The sequence below is a fragment of the Ceratina calcarata genome, unplaced genomic scaffold (genome assembly GCF_001652005.2).
Source record: "Ceratina calcarata isolate Rehan_Ccalc_2016 unplaced genomic scaffold, ASM165200v1 scaffold127.2, whole genome shotgun sequence".
Lineage (NCBI taxonomy): Eukaryota > Metazoa > Arthropoda > Insecta > Hymenoptera > Apidae > Ceratina > Ceratina calcarata.
The window spans coordinates 1,110,674-1,131,621 of NW_017133727.1; the positions used below are offsets into that span (position 1 = coordinate 1,110,674).

Genomic DNA, 20,948 nt, shown 5'->3' on the forward strand with positions numbered 1-20,948 from the left:
GAATAATAAAAGTAATTAAAATGGAGATGATCGCTTGTTCAGATGAGTTTCGATTGATAATACATATCTGCGTTTAAAATCATTTTATCAGCTGCAAGTTAACTCCGTTTGTTAAATAGTTGAAAAAAAAAATTGAGCAAAGTACTTGTTGATAGTGAGATGAGAAATTCTCTTTAAAATTCGAGCTATTGAATGGTGAATCGTGATCGGGTTTGCTCGATCAATGAAATTTCCAATCATGTATTATTTTTATAAACAAACTCCAATGCGTGTTCGCCGATTATTTAAAATACTTTGCAATTTTCCAAAGAAGAACAGTCATTAGAAGTATAGGTTATATTCACCTGGTCGTCTAATATTTACATCTGGGCTAAGTGTATGCTTCAGATATTCGCTAAGCGTCATCAAATTGTCATCTGTGAGTTCCATGATTGTTAACGTTAAAAACTTGTTGTATCACCAATTTGAAAATATATTAAATCCTCCGCAAAGGAATCTCGAAACAACGCAGTGCACCGGCTTTTGATAAATTCAATTTCCTAACCAATGATCGTTGCCGGTTGGCGCTTTCTACCGGTTTACGCGGGAACAATTTCCGTTAAAATAAAATGTCAAATAAAAATAATATGTTCTACGTTCGATTCACTCGAGTTACGATAAAATCAATTTAAAATAATCGTTAAAGACATTTGCCGTTAAAGACATTTGAAGGAAAGATTAAGGAGTTGTGAAAAATTCTTTATCTTATTTATTTCTGAAAAATCAAATATCGACAACTAGTTTAAACTATAATGCTATAAGTAAATTGGAATTACTTTATACAGTGGCTTAAATATTATAATAGTTAAAGTTGTAATAGTATAATAAAACTATACTCTTTCAAGTAGATTTTGAGCGCTGTGCACTCGACATTCGCCTATATTCCAATACTGGCCGCGGCTAACGACGCTCAACGCTGATATTCTTATAATTACGTGATAATAGCCGGGAATATTTCACGTTTCCAGGTAATGTGCAAAGGTATTTGACGACTTTCAGTCAGCTACATTGGCAGGTGAATGTGCAACTTCTGTGATCTCTCCCGCGAACGTGCAACCGAACTTAGAACTGCGAATCATTTTTCTACGAAACCGAGTTTCTTACTTTTCTTCCAGAAGTATGAAAAATCGAAACAAGAATGCTCATAAATATTCTGTCGAGTGTAATGTTTTAAAGGCAACTTCGAGTTACACTCGCGATTCAGTCAGTTCAATTACTAAAATTTTTTGTAATTATGATTCACTGCACCTGAACAGGTAATTTACATTATTTATTCATATATGATTTTTCGCAATTTCGTAATCATGCAACGAACCCAATGAAATGTAAAAACAACCGGAATATTTATAAACTATATTTATAAACTTGTGATTTTACGCAAAATGTAAAATAAGAGCCATAAACTACTATTCTATCTAAAGATCTTAATGAGTATGCCAATTGCATACTGACGACGATTACTCCTGAACTATGACCTAAGTATTGGACCCAAAGGAAAAGTGCACACAATCTTATTAGTAGTTAACATTTAGGCCTCCAATTTTTGTAAAAAGCATTGTTTGCTAAGCACAATTAATGACTTAACCCGCCATTCCCGCCAAGGACTAATTGGACAACATATAAGTTATATAAAACTGCACCTAAACAGGAAGTTAAATATTTAAAGCGCGAAATTTCAAAATTAATAGACGAATATGAACTATATTTACTGTCAAGATTACAGTGAAATAAAAATCAACATTTAGAATGTTTTTCAATGAATGCAAATAACGATATTAATAAAATAATGCTACATTAGTTATAATTAGAAACTTTTATTTCGCGAGATTTGTATAATAATCAAAAACTTTGACCAACTTTGACAACACTTCAGGGTTATGCAACATATAATCGTCTCTTTTAATATAACAAATAATTTACTACTTTTTATTTCTATCACTGCGTTTAACTGTAGATTTATTCACTTGTGCTATGTTTATTTGTTGAAAACAACAACTATCATTAAATTTGACACGATTATTTACGTTTGGGGCTATATAGAAGCAGCAATGTTCATGTGTATAGAATCTGGTAAAATATAGATAACAGTCTCGAAGTGAACAGCTATTAAAAGGGCAATAAGAAAACGTATTGTAAAAAATGAACTAAATTATTAAAAACAAATGCAATATTGGTTCTTTCGGACTCTGGCATATTTTGAACTCCTAGACGCAAGTCCATAATACCAACGCTACGACGTACGACGAAAACCAGTGTATGGTATAGTTGCAATAAAAATAATTCGGCAACTTCATCTACAACTTAGCATACTGTCAACGAAACGTCGAAAATGTGGGAAAAGTGTACAAACGGTTATCGAATTTTTTCGTATTTATTATAACAGTCAAATTATGCAATCATGTGGCCGGCGAGACACGAGACGATGACCCGCGATGAATGCAGAAAATGTTTACGATGTTTGGGTAAGGTTATGTCCTCGTATAATTGTTTTCTCGCCTCGGTAATATTCGACTTTTTTCAGTAGATAATCTAATTAAGGACAGTCAGATGTATATTTTGATTTGAAAACGAGTGTTGAACACGTTGCGATCACCGTGATCGGTATCATTGAAATACGTCGGATGGAAATCCATAGAACTGTATTCGATTATCGCTATTATTTATGAATGTACTAATATCCATTAGTGTTGTATGAAAATGTACCTGTTTCTCATTAAATAACATTATTATAATGTAACATGTTTTTCTTATTTATAATTATCTATTCGTGCCTGTTTCGCTCGTACAGTAGTTCGAAATAATCCGTTTCACGTATGAGACCAATTACGTTTCAACTTTCGTTCTACCATGTTCTACAATGTCTTTGCATGTGTCCAAACTTAGCGATCAATAAATCTTGTTAAATTTCATTCTTATGTTGGAATACAGAGATGAGATACAATGATGAAAGATTTTACTAAAATAACAGACAGAAATTCGTTAACTCTATGGTAAATTGTTTTAATTAGCAAGAGAATGTTTGCTGTAATATTAAAGTTATTGTAACAGATCCCCAGGTCAATTCAATGTTCAAATATATAATCATATATTTTCTACATTGAAATTGATTTCCTTGTTACAGAACTTGAAGCATATGGGAACATGGTATCTGTCTTACGTGCTCAAGGTCCTTTTACTAATGAGAAACAAAAACTGCTACAGGAACTTGCTAAAGTTTTACATATTTCTAATGAGAGACATCGTGCTGAAGTGAGAAGAGCCGTTAATGATGAAAAATTAGCAACGATAGCTGAACAGTAAGAAATTGTTAAATAGAAAGATTTCTTCGAATCTCTAGCCTAAATCCAATTAAATCTTAATCATCTGTTACAGATTAAGTGGTCCAAATACTGGCACTGATTGGAGCATCGAAGGCCGCCGTACAATTCCACTATTACCTAGATTAAAGGGTCGATCGGCGTTCACGACGTTAGCAAATAGCTTGTCCCTCACAACAGCAGTGGCGAACAAAAGGAATCGTCCCGTTCATGAGAAAGCAGAGGATGCAAAAGGTTTTAAGGAAAAATATTATCTATTTTGGTAAATGTGTGGTTTTAGTCTTTGTAAAATTGTCTCTGAGTATATAGAGCTGTGAGTTTAGCGTACTGAAGGAAATCGACAATTTTCTCAACATAATTCGAAATAGAAAATTCTGTTTACACGTTTTTTTATGTTTGCTCCTCCAGATATTATCAACGAATCTCCCATGAAGTTAAAAGTACAAGAAAATTCGTTTAGCAATTACGAGTTCGAGCCTAATGAAGATAAATTAAGCGATGAGGTAATTTCAATGATCGTACGTGTTCTGTTTCTCTTAGTTATTTGATATAATGTGTTATAGGTCATAGAGTCGGATAGGAATAAGGAAATCAACAATTCAAGCAATACCCCTGAGGTTAGCGAAAGATGTACCGTTTCTGAAAAGCGTAAACCTTCCTCCCCTCTCTCGTCAACACAACCGAACAAGGTAATTGAAAAAAGAAGCAATCTTATGCTATCTTCGAGCTAAGCACATACGCAAGTGCAAATTTAACAAGCATGCATGATCAATCTTACATTAATGTACACTTTTATGTTTAATATGAGTACAATTAAAATATAACTAATGAATATGACACAATGTAGGTTTTAGTAATGTCTTCAAGTCCTCCAGGAATTGATTATCATGATACCAGTGATAATGTAACATTAGGAAATACTATTCATCCATCTCGAATTCCTGAAAATTCGTTGCCACATCACAACGTTACAATAATACCGTTGAATGTAAATTGTGAAGAAAATACAACAGGTAATTATTATTAATTGTAATTTAATATAATATTACTTTTTATCGTACATTGTACCAAGTAATTGCCATCTCAAACGCAGAATCTATAGAATCACAAGTACAAGAAAGTGCCAGTAATCACTCAGTAATTCCATCTAGTAATGTGAACGCAGTGATACCCATAATTACAACGGGAATCGCCACAACTACGGGAAGAATAATCACGGCGCAAAGCAAGATTAACGCGAAAGCAGGACCGGCGATTCTGACGTCTGGTAGCTTGCCAGAAAATAATTTACAGTCTGATACAGAGGATGCATGTGTACAAGATAGTTCAAGTACGAAATTACTTCTTTTAACGATATATCAATCATTTATTATTCACATTGGATTGTATGACTAAACTGCGAATTTAATGCATTTATAAAAAAAACTGAATGTGTACAATAATAAAAAGATTGCATTGAACGCATATTTGAGTACACAAGTGATAAAAAAATTGTTACACAAGATTTTTTTAAACTGATATTTTAAATATTTTAGTATTATAAATGCAAAATAAAATATTTAGAAGAGAGAACAGAAAAATGAAATTTCGATATGGTTACACTTATGAATTAAATGTCATAACGTCCGTTTTACTTCCAGTATTTACTCATATTCAATACACTGTTAGAAATTCAGCATATTCATGTCTTTTGTGAATGCATAAAAGTTCGCAATTTGGTCATGACAAATGAGAAATGCGATATTTTTAAATTGTACTAATATTGTTTTATTCTCTCAGATCCTAAAACAGTATCACCTGCGTCGGACAGTTCCCCAATAGCATCAAGTTCGGAAGATCTCAGTTCAGTTACAAGTAACGTGAAACGCGTTGTGTCAGTAATACATCCAAGCGTGAAACCGCCGATATCTAAAACTGTTACCTCAAGTAAGCATTCACTCAGATTCTTGTCAGTCCATGGGGGGGGGGGGATTGAAAAGGTTCCGAAAATAACTGTTTCAACTCCTGGTTCACAGATGATAGTACATCAGAGTAATCTATTTTTCAATTAATTCTTAGGTAATTCACATCGGCTGATGGCCGTGTGTCCTGTTACAACAGTATCGAACGGGCCAGGGCCGCCTCAGGCCAAGCAAATCACAACGTTAACTTGTAAAAAACTACCTACAACGCTCAATAATCAAACCACTGCCAAAATGGTAATCGAGATTAAATATACGACCGAACTTGATAAGTTATCGTCCGAAATTTTGATCCGAAGATATAGTATTTGTGATGTTTCAGGGTGTTACATTGAATTCTAATAAAACTGTAAATATATCTCCCCATCCCGATGCGAAATTAGGATCGAAAACGAACGTGATCGTTATACAAAAGGGTCAGACTAAAGGTCTAACTCTTTCTCATGCAGGCAAGGTACATTAATATTTAATCAACAAAGTAGTATAACTTCTTCTTTTAAATGTAAACGTAACGTACTTATATTTTAATATATCTCAGGAAGTATTAGGAAAAGTCATAATGGGTGGAAAAAGCTTGTGCGTTACGAGCCAACATAATGCTGCTATTAGTGTGGTGCCGCGCCATATTACATTAAATAACGGAGATCAAGCTGTAACTATGATATCTACAACAAACTCATCTCATACAGAATCTATCACATCCAATATAAAGGTAACAGGTGTACTCGTTCAAGATATTATAACTAGACTAAGAATTTTTATACAAAATAAAACTTGTAGGGTATCAATTTAAGAAATGATATGTAGTAAGAATATCCTTCAATCCCTTGAGCATCGTGCTATGCATTTTGCTGTTGATACTTTATGCGCGTATGTTTTATGTTTTTTACATACTTCATTGTGCTACAAATGCATAACTTCCACAGTCTAGTGAATCAAATAAATTGCGGAGTTTGATACACTTATGAAACACGTAAGTCTGCTGCTTCAAAATTCTAATCAGACACTGCTTTAATGAAAGCTAAACCTGGACACAGATAGTTACGGATTTGGAAACAGCTCTCTATCGCCACTTGCTGTCGGTCTGCATAGATTTTGCTAAAGGGATGATGTACTAAGAAGTTGCATAAAAATTCGCAGTCAAGTACAAACTACAACTGAGATAACGAATAAACGAATTTTATTTATTCTTTCAGTCTGGTAATGCTATCATGTTCAATCTTCGGCAGGATGTTTTGGAAAAGAATAAAACATTGTCTCATCTCTTCGAATCATCCAATGTTCTTACCTCTGAATCTAAGACTGTGATACAAAATGCGAATGCTTGTCTATCAAAAGAACCAAGTAACAGTGATTTACATGTACAGGATAAAGAGTTAATTGTAAAAACCGACGCTGTAATTACTACTACTGTTAAAGATGAAAAACACAGGTCAGTTTAAAACTATAGAAATTGTACCATTCAAAAATTGTCCTGTTTAAGAGAATGAATGGAAAGCACACGCAGCATCCACATAAAACGAAACTTTATATTATAATTGCGTCAAAGATTTTTTGTAAATTGTTCATTGTAAATTAATAATATGTTTTATGTGCAAAATATTTTACAAATTGAAATATACCCTCCGAAAGAAGATGTACACTTCATAAATGAGATCGATGTTAATCATCTGAAAGATGAAAAAGAAATCGTTTTATTTTGCTAGTAACACTTACAAATTTATGTTAACTTATTTCGTGGAGTATATTGCATGTGTTCTATGGTTTCCGCTTCGATTAATTTGTATTTTTCTTTTTAAGGAAAGTAAAAAAAAACTATATTCGAACGCAAATTTTTATTTCACGGATTCTACGGATCCTAAAAAATATTTTAAAAAACTAAAGAAAATAGTTTATTTAGACTATTTGAATGTAAATATATAAGGTAATGGAATCCTAACCGATATTTTTTATAATTAAGTATTATCCGTTGCTATTGGCGCATTTTTAACAACGAGAACAACGTTTTTTAATTTAAAGTGGTTTAATGTATTATTTAAATTATTTCCAACAAATTGCAACAGGTCTCGCAAATTCTTTTGTCTTTTTTATGTTTCACGCATAAATAATGCACATTATTTGAAGCAAGAGGTAGTGGAGCAATGTAGAATCGTGGACACAAGACTGTATAACAAATTTTTATTATAATAATTTATTTACAGAAAGAAACATATTCGTGATGTGCATTATTAAAGTAAAAAGAGATGTAAACAAACGAAAGACTTGATGTATCCCATTCATATTCCTGTGTATTCAATCTTTAACAGACTTCAATGCTTCTAAAAGAAGAACTTATTTTTCTTATGTTCACTAAATGTTTAATAGAAAAGGAATTATTTGACTAATCAAATATATTTTATATTATAAAGAGAAACTAATGCATGTAAAACGTATTAATAATTTAAACATAACTGATTTTATTGACAATATTTTTTTATACTATATTACTCAAGTTTACCATTATTTCATTGTAAGGAAAAGATACGTTCGTTCAAGTTTTGTATTATTCCAATGCCTCATCGTGCGATACCTAAATATCTCAGATACTTTCCAAAAGATTATCAGCAAATCTGAAAGTAGTTAGTGCTAGTTAGGAAGTTATTTTCCAATCTAATTCCTTATCAATGCTGCCCAGTATATTTGGATTTTTTCTGAAATGGTAGCAATATCTTATTTCACGTAGAACTACAAATAAAAGAGTTGCACTTTTTTATAATTGGTGCAGCCAAGTCGTTCATGCAACGCGATTTTATATGTACATTATTATGATATATATAAATATACCTTCGTTAAACAGAAAAACTTATAATTCTGACATTTGCTCACGCTTTGTATCATTGGAACGATATGTATGTAATATACGGGGTGTATTCAAGCGGAGGCTGATTTTACACGTAAAAATAAGTCGAAAGAATGGAGTAACATTTTTTTCGTTTGAAGCTCAATTTTCAAAAAGATCTTGTTCGAAAGTTCTGTGGAATACACGTATATTAAATTATCTCCAAATGTCTAAATGTGTAATAATAATTAACAAATATACTATATTTATGTGCTCACGACAGGGATGCAGATTTTTTAATTGTCGCATTAAAAATTAGCGATTAGATTTTAATCGATAATTGGAATGTTCTATAATTAAGAATTAAAATTCAGTCCTTAATTCGAATTATTTATAATTGATAATTGAAAGTCAATCGTTAATGAAATGTCTTCGAATTAAGAATTAAACTTTAATCTTTAATTAAGGTATCTCCTAATTATGAATTAAAATTTATTTATTTATTTAAATTATTTAAGTTTTCATTAAAAATTGTAAAATTAAGAATTATGAATAAAATTTCAATTTCTAATTAAAAGAAATTTCAATGATTAAATTCTAATTCATAATTAGTCAATTTTGAATTAAAAAACGTTCATTATTAAATTGTGTTCATTTGAATTGAAGATTGAATCGGTTATCTGCAACTCTGATGATTCACGGCTGCAGGCAATCATTGTCACAGTTCTACTGATAGAAACAGACTAAACGTTGAGAAAATATATCGTGCGACAGAAGACAAAACGTAATACACGGCAATGACTATGAAAGTGTAATCGAAAAAAAGTGTGCAATGTATAAGTAATTGGAGAGGTAGTTCAACAGAATTTTCTACCATAATTATCTCGAAAACTGGGCCTTAAGCGAGAAAATGTTACTCTTTCTTTCGATTTATTTTTACATCATCTGCTTGTAGAATCTCTTGACAGCCGAGTAGAATGATAATAAGCAATGTTTATACAACTTACTTAACGATTGTTTCTTTGTTGTACATTTTTAGGATTATTGTATCGAACTTATTAAGTTTTTAGGTCAATCTGGTGTGTAGCGATAAGAGAGATTTATTATTTGTAAATAAGTGCTCCGTACATATTAAATCTATCAATTAAAATATCTGGTATACATGTCATTGCTCTATGTTCTTATGTTTTAAACATTCCATTCACTTTTAGTTTGAGTAGATACGTTTTTCCAGAATATTTATTTCATATTATTGTATATACAAGTGTTTATTAACGATAAAAATTTTATATACGTTCAGAGAAAAAAGAATATAAATCTTCACTATAAAACAATTGTAAAAAGATATATTCAATTTTAGAATAAAATTTGAATATCGTTTTATGAATGGAACATTAAGTTATAGTAAAATAGTTCCTTATAGTCTGAGGCGTTTCAGTAGTATTTGGTTCGAATTTAGAATATTTTACAATGATATTCCATCTTATTATTGTACTTGATGGATTAGTGTCTGAAATATTTTCTGATAATACATTAGATTCGTGGTTGTTATGAATACAATCATTGTCTTCAATTTGTATTTGATTTGTGCCTTTAATCGTTTTCGGATAGTCCGTGAAATTGCAAGACAGTTTTTGAGCAGATTGGGCACTGGCCTCTCGTATTTTAAAATTATCGAAATTCGTATACGCTAATTGATTCAATTTATAAACGTTTTGGTTATTATTGGACTTCGTTTCGAGCGAATTCTCGTTTTCAGGTTCTGAAAACGTGTACAATTAAATGTTATATTATAAATTGTAGAGTTTTGTGCAAAAAATCTGAATAAACAAAATTTAAACCTTTTACGAAAAGTTGAGATTTGAACACTTTATGGTTCTGATTATCGTTACTTCTGTACAAAAATTCTTTAAGGGAGATCTTTGCAGACGGAATGCTATTGCTTTTTGGCATCGTCAAAGGGCAAGGGTCCTTGGGTGGTCTCTCATCTTCTTTTAAATCCGGATGCAAGCTACTCATAATGTTCATCAATTCGGTCATTCTAGCATGATAATCATCGGATAATGCGCGGTTTCTACTTCTCTTATTCAGTACAGCTGCATTTTTGTTATAATGCAAATATTTATTCCGAATACCTAGAGGAGTATGCTGATTGAATTTGTTGGAATAATATAGCAACGACTGAGTTTCGGACAGGACAGGCTGGACAGGGTTCGGCTTTATCAAGAATTGCGAAGTTTCATTGCTAGGGTCGCTCTTGCTCTCAGAATTGTTCTTCGATTCGGACGGGTGTTTCGGTATCGAGAAAAGTAGGAAGGGCACGCGCTTCACGACGAGTTTCTCAACGACGTAATCGTATTCCCTGGTTCCGTCGTTCTCACGAATTTCCTCCAATGAATCCTTTTTCCGTCCTCGGAAACAGTTCAGGAACAATGCACAAAATTTTGCTTTTACCTCGGAAACGGAACTGGTTCTCGACGAAGTGGTATAAATTCCGGTCTCGCGCGAACTCGCCGAATAATCGAGCTTATTCTCACTCATTTTAAAACTCGTTTTACCATTTTCTAACGCATGCCACTCGGTGGTTAATCTGTCTAGTCCAATCGACCTCAAGGAGAAGTGCGATTCCTACTAAAAATTCTTCGTTTTCGCGGCATCGAAATTTTTTTGTCATTCATATCGAACGTAACACGCGGCGCCGTTATTTATTAACAAACTCCATTATTATAGTAAAATCTGTTTTATGTTTACATCTATCAATTTGCAATTTGAAGTTTGATTCAATTGATCGTCCACATCGAATATCTTATCAATATATATTTGAATTTTATTTCGACCATATAATTTCGACACATTCACATTCTTTATGGATGGCACTCAGTTGTTCCGAGAAAGTTTCAAAGTATAATAGTTGAAATTCGACAAGATCATCTTCAAATCAATTAATGTATGTACAATTCACATGTTGAACATCCATGATCAAAACGAATAAGCAAATTCAAAATTACGCGGTATCTTACTGAGGGCAGGACCTATTGGGCTCAAACAGAGCCTTCTACAGTGATCACCGCGAAAAATCACGATGAGTGATTCTGAACGCCATCTCTATTTTGTACTTGTTGAATCTTTCGTCAATAGATTGTTATTAGCGATATATTTATTATAAATAATATATCTGGTAAAGTGCGTGATTGTTGTATTTTTGATGTTATATTAAACCGTACTTCTTACAAATAGAATTGACAATTTAATAGAACTTTCTTCTAACATAAGAACCATGAATAGGTTACGACCGTGTTTAAAAACACTTGCAAATGTGAAAAGCATAAATTTCGAAGGTGAATGTGGCTACAAAAATTGCAATTGCTTTTGATGAATGAATATAATTTTTTAATTATTAATCTAGACTGCAGATACATCCATCGATGGATATCTCGGACACAAATGGAGCTAACACACAAAAAGAAGAAGAAGTTACCACCACAACCAGAACCAAAACGTAGCAGTTTCATTGACTGGAATAGAAGTGCAGAAATCTATGCATTTAATTGTAGACTTTCAGAAAAGTTTGATACAGAGAAGTTGAATGAAGCATTTGTTCATAAATCATATGCTGTCGAAGAGATGAAACAACAAGAAAAAATGGGAATAAAAGACCCAGCAGTTAATATACAGGACAATGAAAAATTTATTAAGAAAGGAAGGCAAATAACTTTAGACGCAATAAAAAAGTATTTAAACAAATGTTTGCCACGCCTTCCAGAAGAAGGTGTCATGTATGTATAAACTGTATATTCCTTAATTTCTATAATTCTACTTTTTATATTCACAAATAAATATGATTTACGTTTCAGAGCAATTTCTGATTATCTTATGTCTGAAGAAATGTTAGCTAAAGCATCCCAGCATATTGGAACGAAAGACATTATTTTAACTGGTGTTCGTATTTCTTTTAGATTCTCTAATAAACTTTTCTTGACTGCAAATTTATAGTTTTGTTATATCTTATTTAGGAACATCCTGTGGCTCGAGAAACAATGGCAAGTACATTCACAGCACTCGTAGGAGCACTTGCTGAAAGTGTTAATGCTGATCACGCAGCTGTTTTCGTGCAAGACTTTTTAATAGCTGGATTGGCAGAGAAAGATTTAACCGAAATATGGACCCCAGCTAAACCGTTTGAAATGTTGAACGATATCATTTCCTCGGAAAGGAAAACGTCTATAGAAGCAAGACTCATTGGGCAAGCTGGCAAGAACACTATATTGTCAGCTTATCATATCGGAATTTATGCGAATAAAGAATACTTGGGATCAGGTAATTAAAGAAACGTTTTATGTTTATATCTTAAAGTTCATCGAATGATAACAAAAATTATATTTTCAGGTTTTGGACAGACTATTGCAGAGGCAAAAGATGTGGCTGCTATTAATATAATGGCTGAGATGTTTGGTCTGTTGCATTCGAGTAAACCACTAAGATTTGATGAAAAAATCAATTTGTCTACTTAATGTATTATGTATTAAAATTGTAGACTGTTAAGTAATGCCAATTGTAAATTTATATAGGTGTATAATTATGTTATAATAATATCTTCTATAATTAAGCGTCAATAAATAAATATTAGAAAACACGTGTCATTTATTTTATAAGTTTTTTTATTCAACACAGTATTCACTCCTTGTAATATACTCCACTGTTTTATTTGTCTAGTTCATTTGATATAACAAAAATTTATTTAAAATGCGTAAATATCATGAAACGTACTTGAAATTCTAACGATCAAAGGTGAACTTACTTTACTGTCCGTTTGGTGACATCTCGGACGCAGTAAGCTTGCGTTGTTAGAACGTGACGAAAAAAAGAGATAACGGTACTGACGCAGCGTCCATAATGATGTAACACAAAAGTGTTTTTAACATGCTTTCTCTTTTAATTTTCATTAATTTTAATATACAATTCGGTAAAGATACGAAATAATATATCACATAACTTTTTTTACAGGTAGAGATATGTTCAGATTTGTAATTAAAGGTGAAGAGTTTTCTTGTTTTCGCGTTCGTTTATATTCTATTTCAATTTATAAATTTCTCTATAGTGATTAAGAGCATAATCTTCTATAACCATCGGGTCGTATGTATGTACATACATGATTATAAAACACTATGCACGAAAATACTTTTTGATAGCCTGGTTGCAAAATATGATAACACATGTATACTCAGTTTATACATCAATGACCGTTAAGTATATCAAAAGTACAGTAAAGTGCACTTGGCATACCGATAAAATACAAATTCCGTATTTAAAGAGAAGGATCGAAGTCGCGAAATTCCATGTCCGTATTCTATCTATATATGTTCAATAAATTAACAATGTTCTAAGACATTTGAAATGTTTATATATAATAGAGAATATATATGGGTTCTTATCTCGAAACAAAACAGTCAAAAACTATAGTTTTATTTCAGTTAACATATTTTCCATACTAAAGATGACCGACTATCGTTTCGGTAACGGTATTGTTAATAAATACTAGTACGAAGTGCTAGAGGAGAAATCTCGAAAAAGAAAAATGATGAAATAAAACGATTCGAAGATATCAGCCAAAATTTTTCTATATCGGTCGTAGGTATAATATTGATTACTTATGATTCATGCTATCCCCTTTAAGGTGGTTCATCCTTGTCCCCATCCGCACTCCACCGCTCCGAGTTTCCGCCACTTCTACCGCCTTCTCCCTCGTTCTCCTTCCCGCAACGTTTTTCTTTCTTCTTTTGTACGCTCGTCTCGTTCCTTACTTTGCCGATTTCTTTCGCACTCGAAACCGTTCCTTTCCTCGTCGGTCCAACCCGTTCTCTCTTTCTTTCTTTCTTTTTCGCCCATTCGCTTAAGCACGCACACACGCCCGCGTGTATGTACGCGTGCGCGCAGACAGACCCACGCAATCGCACGTATTATCCCACTACTTGCTCTATTCCTGCGTGTAACGACTCAATGGCGCTGCCACACCCTTTCGCCATCGAGTAATCAGTGTTATTGTTTTACGGTTCCATTTCTGTTATTATTTCGCGGGACAAGAAGCGGAACGTATCGATTGGCGATATACTAAATACCGCCACGCGGTACGGTTCCGTCAACGAGGTAAACTGTCGAGGGTACCATTCGGTGGCGTTTGAATCTGTTGCAATACCGAGGGCAATAAAGAAATGATACAGGAAATAATTTCCGTGCAGTCTACGCCCCTGCGCTCTCCAATGCCCGGGCCTGGTTTTACGAGTACCATATTCCGTCCATCTTGAACCAAAATTTAAAATTTGCAACGCGACTCGATTCTACACCACGATGAAACGTTCGAATATTTTTCTTTCTCAAAACTTGTAAATATAATTGTAACGCGCTGCCGTTCAGCTTGTTTATACGGGTACAAGTTTAAACGTATTCCGGCTAAATTTAGTTTCGTTCTACAGGCATTTTGTACATACTACAAACAATGCTGAATTTAAATGCAGTCTCGGAGGCGTTAGATTTGTTAAGGGAATTCAACGAAATTCTTGGCTGTACGGTTGCTGACATATTTCAGTTCGCCTTAAAGATCGACGGAACGTTTTGCAGTGTTCCGCATTTAGTCGATATATATTTATAAATCATATTACGGTCTCGAGAATAACAACGAGCAAGTACAATATTTCGTTGCAATTACTGCGCGTATCAAGCTCACTGGCGATAATACGAGATAATACTAGTTTTCTTTCCTTAAAAAAAAAGAAGTAACGTGTACAATGTATATGTACGATGCATTCGAATGCACGTTGTATACACGCGACGTGCGTGGCAACGCGTGATCTAAGATGAACGAAACTGCATCTCGCTCCTACCCTGTGCGCATATACAAAGCAATACAAAGTACACGAGCGTATTTAGAATATGTCAAACGTTTTTCTGAAATCTCGAGATCGGTGGAAAACTTCGTAGCCTGTTTAAGACTCGGCAGATCTCTCATTCTCTAGTGTATTTGACCCCCCACTCGTTTTCCCTATCTCCTTCAACTCGGTAAAACGGGATTCTTTCCTTCTCTGCACCGCCGTTCTCCGTATACTCGGTGTGTTGGTGGATTGCTCGGCGTCCGTGAAGCCTTTCGCGACGTTGCCATACGTACACCCTGCCATCGTTGCCGTGCCCTCTTCCAATGTTCTGTTCCTTTTCGCTCGTTGAAACGCTGGCTCGGTCTCTGTTACACCTCAGGACGTGCGCGGCCAGGATCAACCATACACCTTCCTCCGCCAACGGCCGATATCCCTACCCGTGCTATTCACAACCTCTCCGCCCTCGCCCCCCTCCTCGTTTCATCACTCTTCCCTTACCAACCCTTCTCCTCCCTTCTACCCGGCCGCAAAGGCAGCGAGTTTGCTTGTGCTCGATGCAGTACCGTACTTGCACCTTCTTTCGCCCACATCTGCCGAGTGACTCATAAAAGGATATTTTCACATTAGTTGCAAAAAAAACTTTTACTATTATAAACACCCATAGGGTAGACGTCTTTTCGATTTCATTAATACGGCAATAATATTATTTTGTCATTATATATCGAGAGTTCGCAAGGATTTTCCTTTGTCTTTCCATCCTACGACAGAGAAGAATCCGACTTTAAATTACACATTATTGTATATTCACGTGGTATTTAATTAGGATTGGATAAACGATTAAATAACTTTTTTTCAGTTTAAACAGTTGTAGAATTATTTTAAATTTGTTAATGCAGTTACTAATGTATTACTCAAGTCCTAAAAAATTTCTTTTGATAAACAATCGTTAGATAACATATCGTTATTCAGTTAGTTTCCGAAGAATGACGGATTCCAAGTGAAAGCTCCAATTAAAGTAGGCACTGCAACAAGAGAAGTTCGGTGCCGCGCATACGAGATGTATATAAAACACATTTATTCAAAAAGCGTTTCATTGAAAAATACATACAGTAATGTATGTCTGTATAATTTCCAGTCGGATATACATATGTATATGAATGCATAAAATGCGATTTATAGAAACCGGGAGACATGTGAAAGTAAGTGAGTAAGTATTTATAAATACTCATTGACCATTATACCATATACATATGCATGCAAGTATGCTTGCAAATATGCGTGAAATATCCAAAAAATACATATGTATGTATATGTAATGTAATGTACTAGACTAATGGCGTTACGCAAACTTCGAGATAAATAATGAATTTTTTTAAGTATCTAACGACAAAACGAATGTCCCTTCAAATCTCATTCGTTATTTTGGTTATCCGGAAAAATATGGTTTTACGTGAATAAACCCGGTCCGTTTATAGCGTTATTTGGAACATCTATATCAGATTTCGTTTCTAAGCTATCGCCTTTAAGTCGCGGAGATCTCTCGAGCAGTATACATATATGTATGCGGCTCTCTTTCGGCGTGCTGTTAACGTGTAAAATAAGCATTCCAGTATTTTCTTCATACACTTGGAGAGGTAAAAATTTCAGTGCGTGCACGTAGTACAAAACGTCGGAGGATCCGACGGACAATGGGGCAAGGTGCGCAGAAAATACGGTGAACAGAAGGAAAAATAGCGATGAGTAGGGAAGCGGTGGCGCCTCGGAGACCAGGATAAAACGGTCCTGAGGTAGCGTAGACCTCCGTCCCCCGCGATGCAACGTCGTCGGGTCGGTTCGGTTGCTCACTCGTTCTCGTTCGTTTCATCGCCCCACTCTAACTCATACATCCCCGGTCCCTTATGACCCCACCTGCCCCGTATCCAGAAACTTTACCCTCACCCAGTCGCATTCAGTGCCCCTGTCCCCCTCCCGCCCCACCCCCGGGCCTCACCGTGATTCCGCCTTGCCTGCTGCCAGCCAGCCGTCCGTCCTTACGTCCGTCCGTCCACCGTTTGGATCTATGGTTGTGTCGGTGGATTTCGTGACGTTAACCTGGCGGCCCTGAAAACGTTGGACTGACCGTACGATTTCGACTAACCCTTCTCGTCGCGGGGCGCGAACGTAAAACGCGAGTGTGTTTTTTAATCACCGGTGGCCGCCGCCGCACACTTGGAATATATGTACCACGGACTAGTTCGGGTAAGAGAAGAGAAATGTGTGCAGTGAAACTAACCGAATACGTTCCCGGCCGTGTGTCCGAGAACTCCTCCTAAAGGAGCGGTAACAAACTCGGTTAAACGGCCAAAGTGAATCGGGGAAAACAGAAATTGTTTTGGCCGTACCGAACGAAAATTGGCGAAACGCGTTTTGACTACTCCTCGTCTGGTTTCCTTTTTCTTTTTTTCTTTCGTGCACACATATACCACGTACACACGTACGAGCGCGCGCGCCGCGCACACGCATATACATACGAACGATCCTTCCCTTCCAGCCTTCTTTCTTTGAACAATACGCGTAAACGTGTGTAATTTATCCTCTTCGTTCTCTTGCATATGCTCGAACGTATGTACGTCTACTGTTAAATTACATTATAAAGTGCATTCTATTCTTCTTCCTCCTCCTCCTCCCTCTGTCTGCCGTCCCCCTCTTCCACCCCCTCCTCTTTTCATTTATTCTGTTTATTCTTCGAATAGGATAAACAAGGAGACGGGTTAATGGGAAAAGAGAGAAAACTGGTATTCCTGCACCTGTATCTAAACCTAAACAGTTACATAGTGATGTTACAAAGTGTACAGTGAATGGTACGCGTTTCCGTAGACGAAATATGACCGATTCCGTAACGCTTGCTGCCCGGCCGTGCCCGTCGATCACAACGTTCATCCGCAGTATTTCAAGTGCGTTCTAATCGGTCATTCTTTCGTCGGCCGGATTCATCGATTCGTTTCATCCGATCCGTACCGTGGTAGTTCAATTTGTTTCACGCATTCCGCGGCACCGTGGCCACGTTACCACGTCTTCCCCTGTTTCTTGCAGCTACCGTGCAACTGCCCGACGCCCTACGCATAAAATAGCCAAGATCCGTGTCCTGGCATTCTCAAGAATAAAGTGTTTACGTGGTGCTTCATGGTGCCTCCAAGTTACCGACCGAGTGTTAACTTCAGCTATTTTCTTGTGCTACATCGCTGTGCCTGGCTACATATCTATTTAGATTCTGTGTGCCGTGTACCTTAGGCAGCCCGATTTTAAAGGTGTCGTCTCGAAGGGACTCGTGGTTTTCGTGTGATATCAATCGTGATTGTGTGTGCTCTCCGCCGTGCGTGCCGGCTGGCAATGGTTTTTCCCGTTCGTGTACGCGAGAATCGCAGTTTTCTAATGGTGTCCGGAGCAATGTGAGAGCGTGCTGGAGAGTATTCAAGAATCCTGAAATAGCGAATCTAATAATAGGCGATATCTTATTCTGACCACTTTTCGTGTGAACTTGAAGAGATAACAACGCAGCATGTGATTAATTAACGAACAAAATCGTACGTATGTTATATAATTGTTATACGTTAAGAAAAAGCAAAACAACATTTCAAAAATCATACTAGTATCATACTCGTGGGTGAATTTAAGACGAGATACGTTCTTTTCTGTCAGTCTGTATCTGTCTCTCTCTTTCCCTATCGCGATTTTCTCATTAATTCCGTGAAAACGTTCCGTACCACCTGGAGAATAAAGTGAGCTCGGACGCAACTGTTGAACCAATGGTGACGTGTCCCATTCTTTTACATTATATCAACTTTGTTTTCCTTGTTAACCATCATCATCACGCGAGCGATCGTATTACGTCTCAATTAGCCGACAAAATCAGTGAATCATAGATATTCTAGTCAAGTGATAAGTACGCGAGATTTTTGATAGTGACAAATCGTGTGGACTTTTATTCAACCAGTACGTAACCACATTTCTCCGATCCGTCGCATCGTAACGCGCGTCGGTGTACGAAAAGGAATAAAGTTTCTTACACGATTCTACGATTTGCCACGCTTCCGCTGCTCCTTTTCATTTTATTGAATGTCAGTGGCATTTATGGTTGGCTCTATTTCTGGTTCAATTCAAGTTGAAGACTTTTCTACTTCGTGGTACATCGGTTTTCCTCAACCGTATACGCGCATCTCGCTTTAAAAGTGACACGATTACAACATCATTGATTTTCCAACAAATTCAAATAATCGCGACGTCGACAAGTGTTTCTGTAATCTCTTCGTGAAGCTAACTCGGACAAGGTTTTTTTCTTTTTTTTTAGTTATGTCACTTTGTCGTCGGTTCTGCGAAATTTCAATACATTTTCTCAGAAATCGAATCCTACGTACGTTCAGTATTTAATTTTGAGTACACGCCCACCGTTATGTAAGTGAACTGTACAATGTACAAGAATTGAGTACCTTATCAGTTATCTACCAAGTACTTTGATATAAGAGAATAGTCCTGTCCTGCGATGTTAATATTTTAAATACACGCACCGAATTTACTGAGCACACGACGCGCACATAACAAACACATTGTTTTTATTCAATTTCAACCGGGATTAACTGCATGACATTTTTAATCAATCTATAATTGTGAAAAGACCGCGAATTTCGTTTGTTTTTTGAATGACGTCTTATCGCACGATATAATGTAGATTGCGAGGTCTTAATCAAATCGCTTGATTCAATTGATTACACATTGTCTACCTCATTGCAACTTAAAAAAAAATTGAATTATTTTCTACATTTTACACAGATGAAAGTAGAAATATAAGAATATTATTTTAACGAAGAAAATTTCATTATAATCACAATTTGTTTAATTTCTTCAAATACTTAACATTTGTTATTTACGTGGAACGAGACGCTATGGTCTTTATTTTCTACATTAATTGTTCTTTGCTATTTATACGGTAATAAAGATTTCCTTGGAGGAAGTTAGAAAATGTTTGCTGTGTACCATTCAATTTTTCGATTTCAATCTCGGTTTGCTCGCAGTTTTCCGTTTGGGATCTGGGACGCGATTGAATTTCGATTCTTTATAACGTTTTTAATCACGCGAAATGTATGCAGTTCAAATTCAATTCTGACACGTATAATACATGTATAGTTTTCCAACTCCGTCGGAACGCAATTTCTCGTTTTGAATTTCGACTTGTAAATTTTCTGTCCACGCATTCTTCTACGCCACGGTTCTTCAGTTTCGTTTGCTTGCAATTTTTTTCACAGACAAAACGTTCTTGCACTCCTTTGACACAATTTTTGAAGTCATCAGTCGCTGAGAATTTTGAAAATCCATTTGCTTTTGCTTAATAAATAATTTATTTGTACGTGTTAAATAATTTATTTATACACATCAAATAAATTATTTATACGTTTTAAATAAATGTAAAACTCAATGTTTTTGATCAGATTTTCTGCGCCTGCATTTTTAACGGTTCTTTATTAATTCATTTTTCATTTTGTTGATTTCGCTTGTTTTTTTTACTGCTTCTTATATTGTATCGGAAATATGCATTGTATCTTTCTGAAGTAATTGGTGTCTTATGCGAATGCGTTCAGAGTCCTATAGTCTTACATAATAATTGCATAACGTACTACCATTTTGCTATTTAATTGAGAAAATATCATAAATATAAATAGGTTATATTTTATTTTTTATTTGCTCAGTCTATAGTCCATGTATATATATTTCTATATGTCTTCGGATACAATTTTACAGTACTACATAACTTAATTTTTACGCATTTGGTTAGCTGTTTAATTATTATAAAGAATCTTATGTACTAAATAGATAGATTATATCTTCTGCAATTAAATCAGTACTCTTCAAGCAAAAAGTAAAATTCTTTGTCTGATATTTAAAATTTATTTAAAACCTACTAAGATTTCTGCAT

General features: G+C 35.1%; 5 protein-coding genes across 10 annotated transcripts in view; 3 read left to right on the plus strand and 2 right to left on the minus strand.

Moving 5' to 3' along the window:
• Cse1 (chromosome segregation 1) overlaps positions 1-553 on the minus strand; it is a 7,415-nt gene extending 6,862 nt beyond the window's left edge. The window contains exon 1 of the mRNA XM_018031350.2: positions 345-553. Within this exon, the coding sequence (XP_017886839.1) occupies positions 345-429 (85 nt within the window). The 5' untranslated portion in view covers positions 430-553. The remainder of the gene's footprint in view (positions 1-344) is intronic.
• Positions 554-2,262: 1,709 nt separating this feature from the next.
• LOC108629039 (BRCA2-interacting transcriptional repressor EMSY) lies at positions 2,263-7,199 on the plus strand. The gene is made up of 13 exons (XM_026816960.1): positions 2,263-2,501; positions 3,161-3,335; positions 3,412-3,590; positions 3,765-3,859; positions 3,920-4,045; positions 4,204-4,369; positions 4,450-4,686; positions 5,136-5,282; positions 5,415-5,554; positions 5,640-5,771; positions 5,856-6,029; positions 6,514-6,749; positions 7,118-7,199. The coding sequence occupies exons 1-13, from the start codon at positions 2,438-2,440 to the stop codon at positions 7,197-7,199; spliced, it is 1,953 nt and encodes a 650-aa protein (XP_026672761.1). The 5' UTR covers positions 2,263-2,437.
• A 2,236-nt stretch (positions 7,200-9,435) lies between these two features.
• Positions 9,436-11,095, minus strand: LOC108627752 (uncharacterized). Its single transcript, XM_018029194.2, has 2 exons — positions 9,977-11,095; positions 9,436-9,897 (listed from the first exon to the last, which is right to left on the minus strand). Exons 1-2 carry the CDS (start codon positions 10,674-10,676, stop codon positions 9,530-9,532), a joined length of 1,068 nt encoding a protein of 355 aa, XP_017884683.1. The 5' UTR covers positions 10,677-11,095; the 3' UTR covers positions 9,436-9,529.
• Positions 11,096-11,248: 153 nt separating this feature from the next.
• mRpL44 (mitochondrial ribosomal protein L44) lies at positions 11,249-12,691 on the plus strand. Its single transcript, XM_018029403.2, has 5 exons — positions 11,249-11,473; positions 11,542-11,911; positions 11,990-12,074; positions 12,149-12,452; positions 12,522-12,691. The coding sequence occupies exons 1-5, from the start codon at positions 11,413-11,415 to the stop codon at positions 12,644-12,646; spliced, it is 945 nt and encodes a 314-aa protein (XP_017884892.1). The 5' UTR covers positions 11,249-11,412; the 3' UTR covers positions 12,647-12,691.
• Positions 12,692-17,029: 4,338 nt separating this feature from the next.
• Smr (nuclear receptor corepressor smrter) overlaps positions 17,030-20,948 on the plus strand; it is a 57,663-nt gene continuing 53,744 nt past the window's right edge. For 4 of the 6 annotated variants that reach the window (XM_026816291.1, XM_026816298.1, XM_026816302.1 and 1 more), the window contains exon 1: positions 17,031-17,239. The gene's annotated coding sequence lies outside the window, so the exon portion shown is untranslated. Of the gene's footprint in view, positions 17,240-17,733; positions 18,565-20,948 lie in introns of those variants that run through there. The other 2 variants (XM_026816310.1, XM_026816294.1) reach the window with 2 other exon arrangements.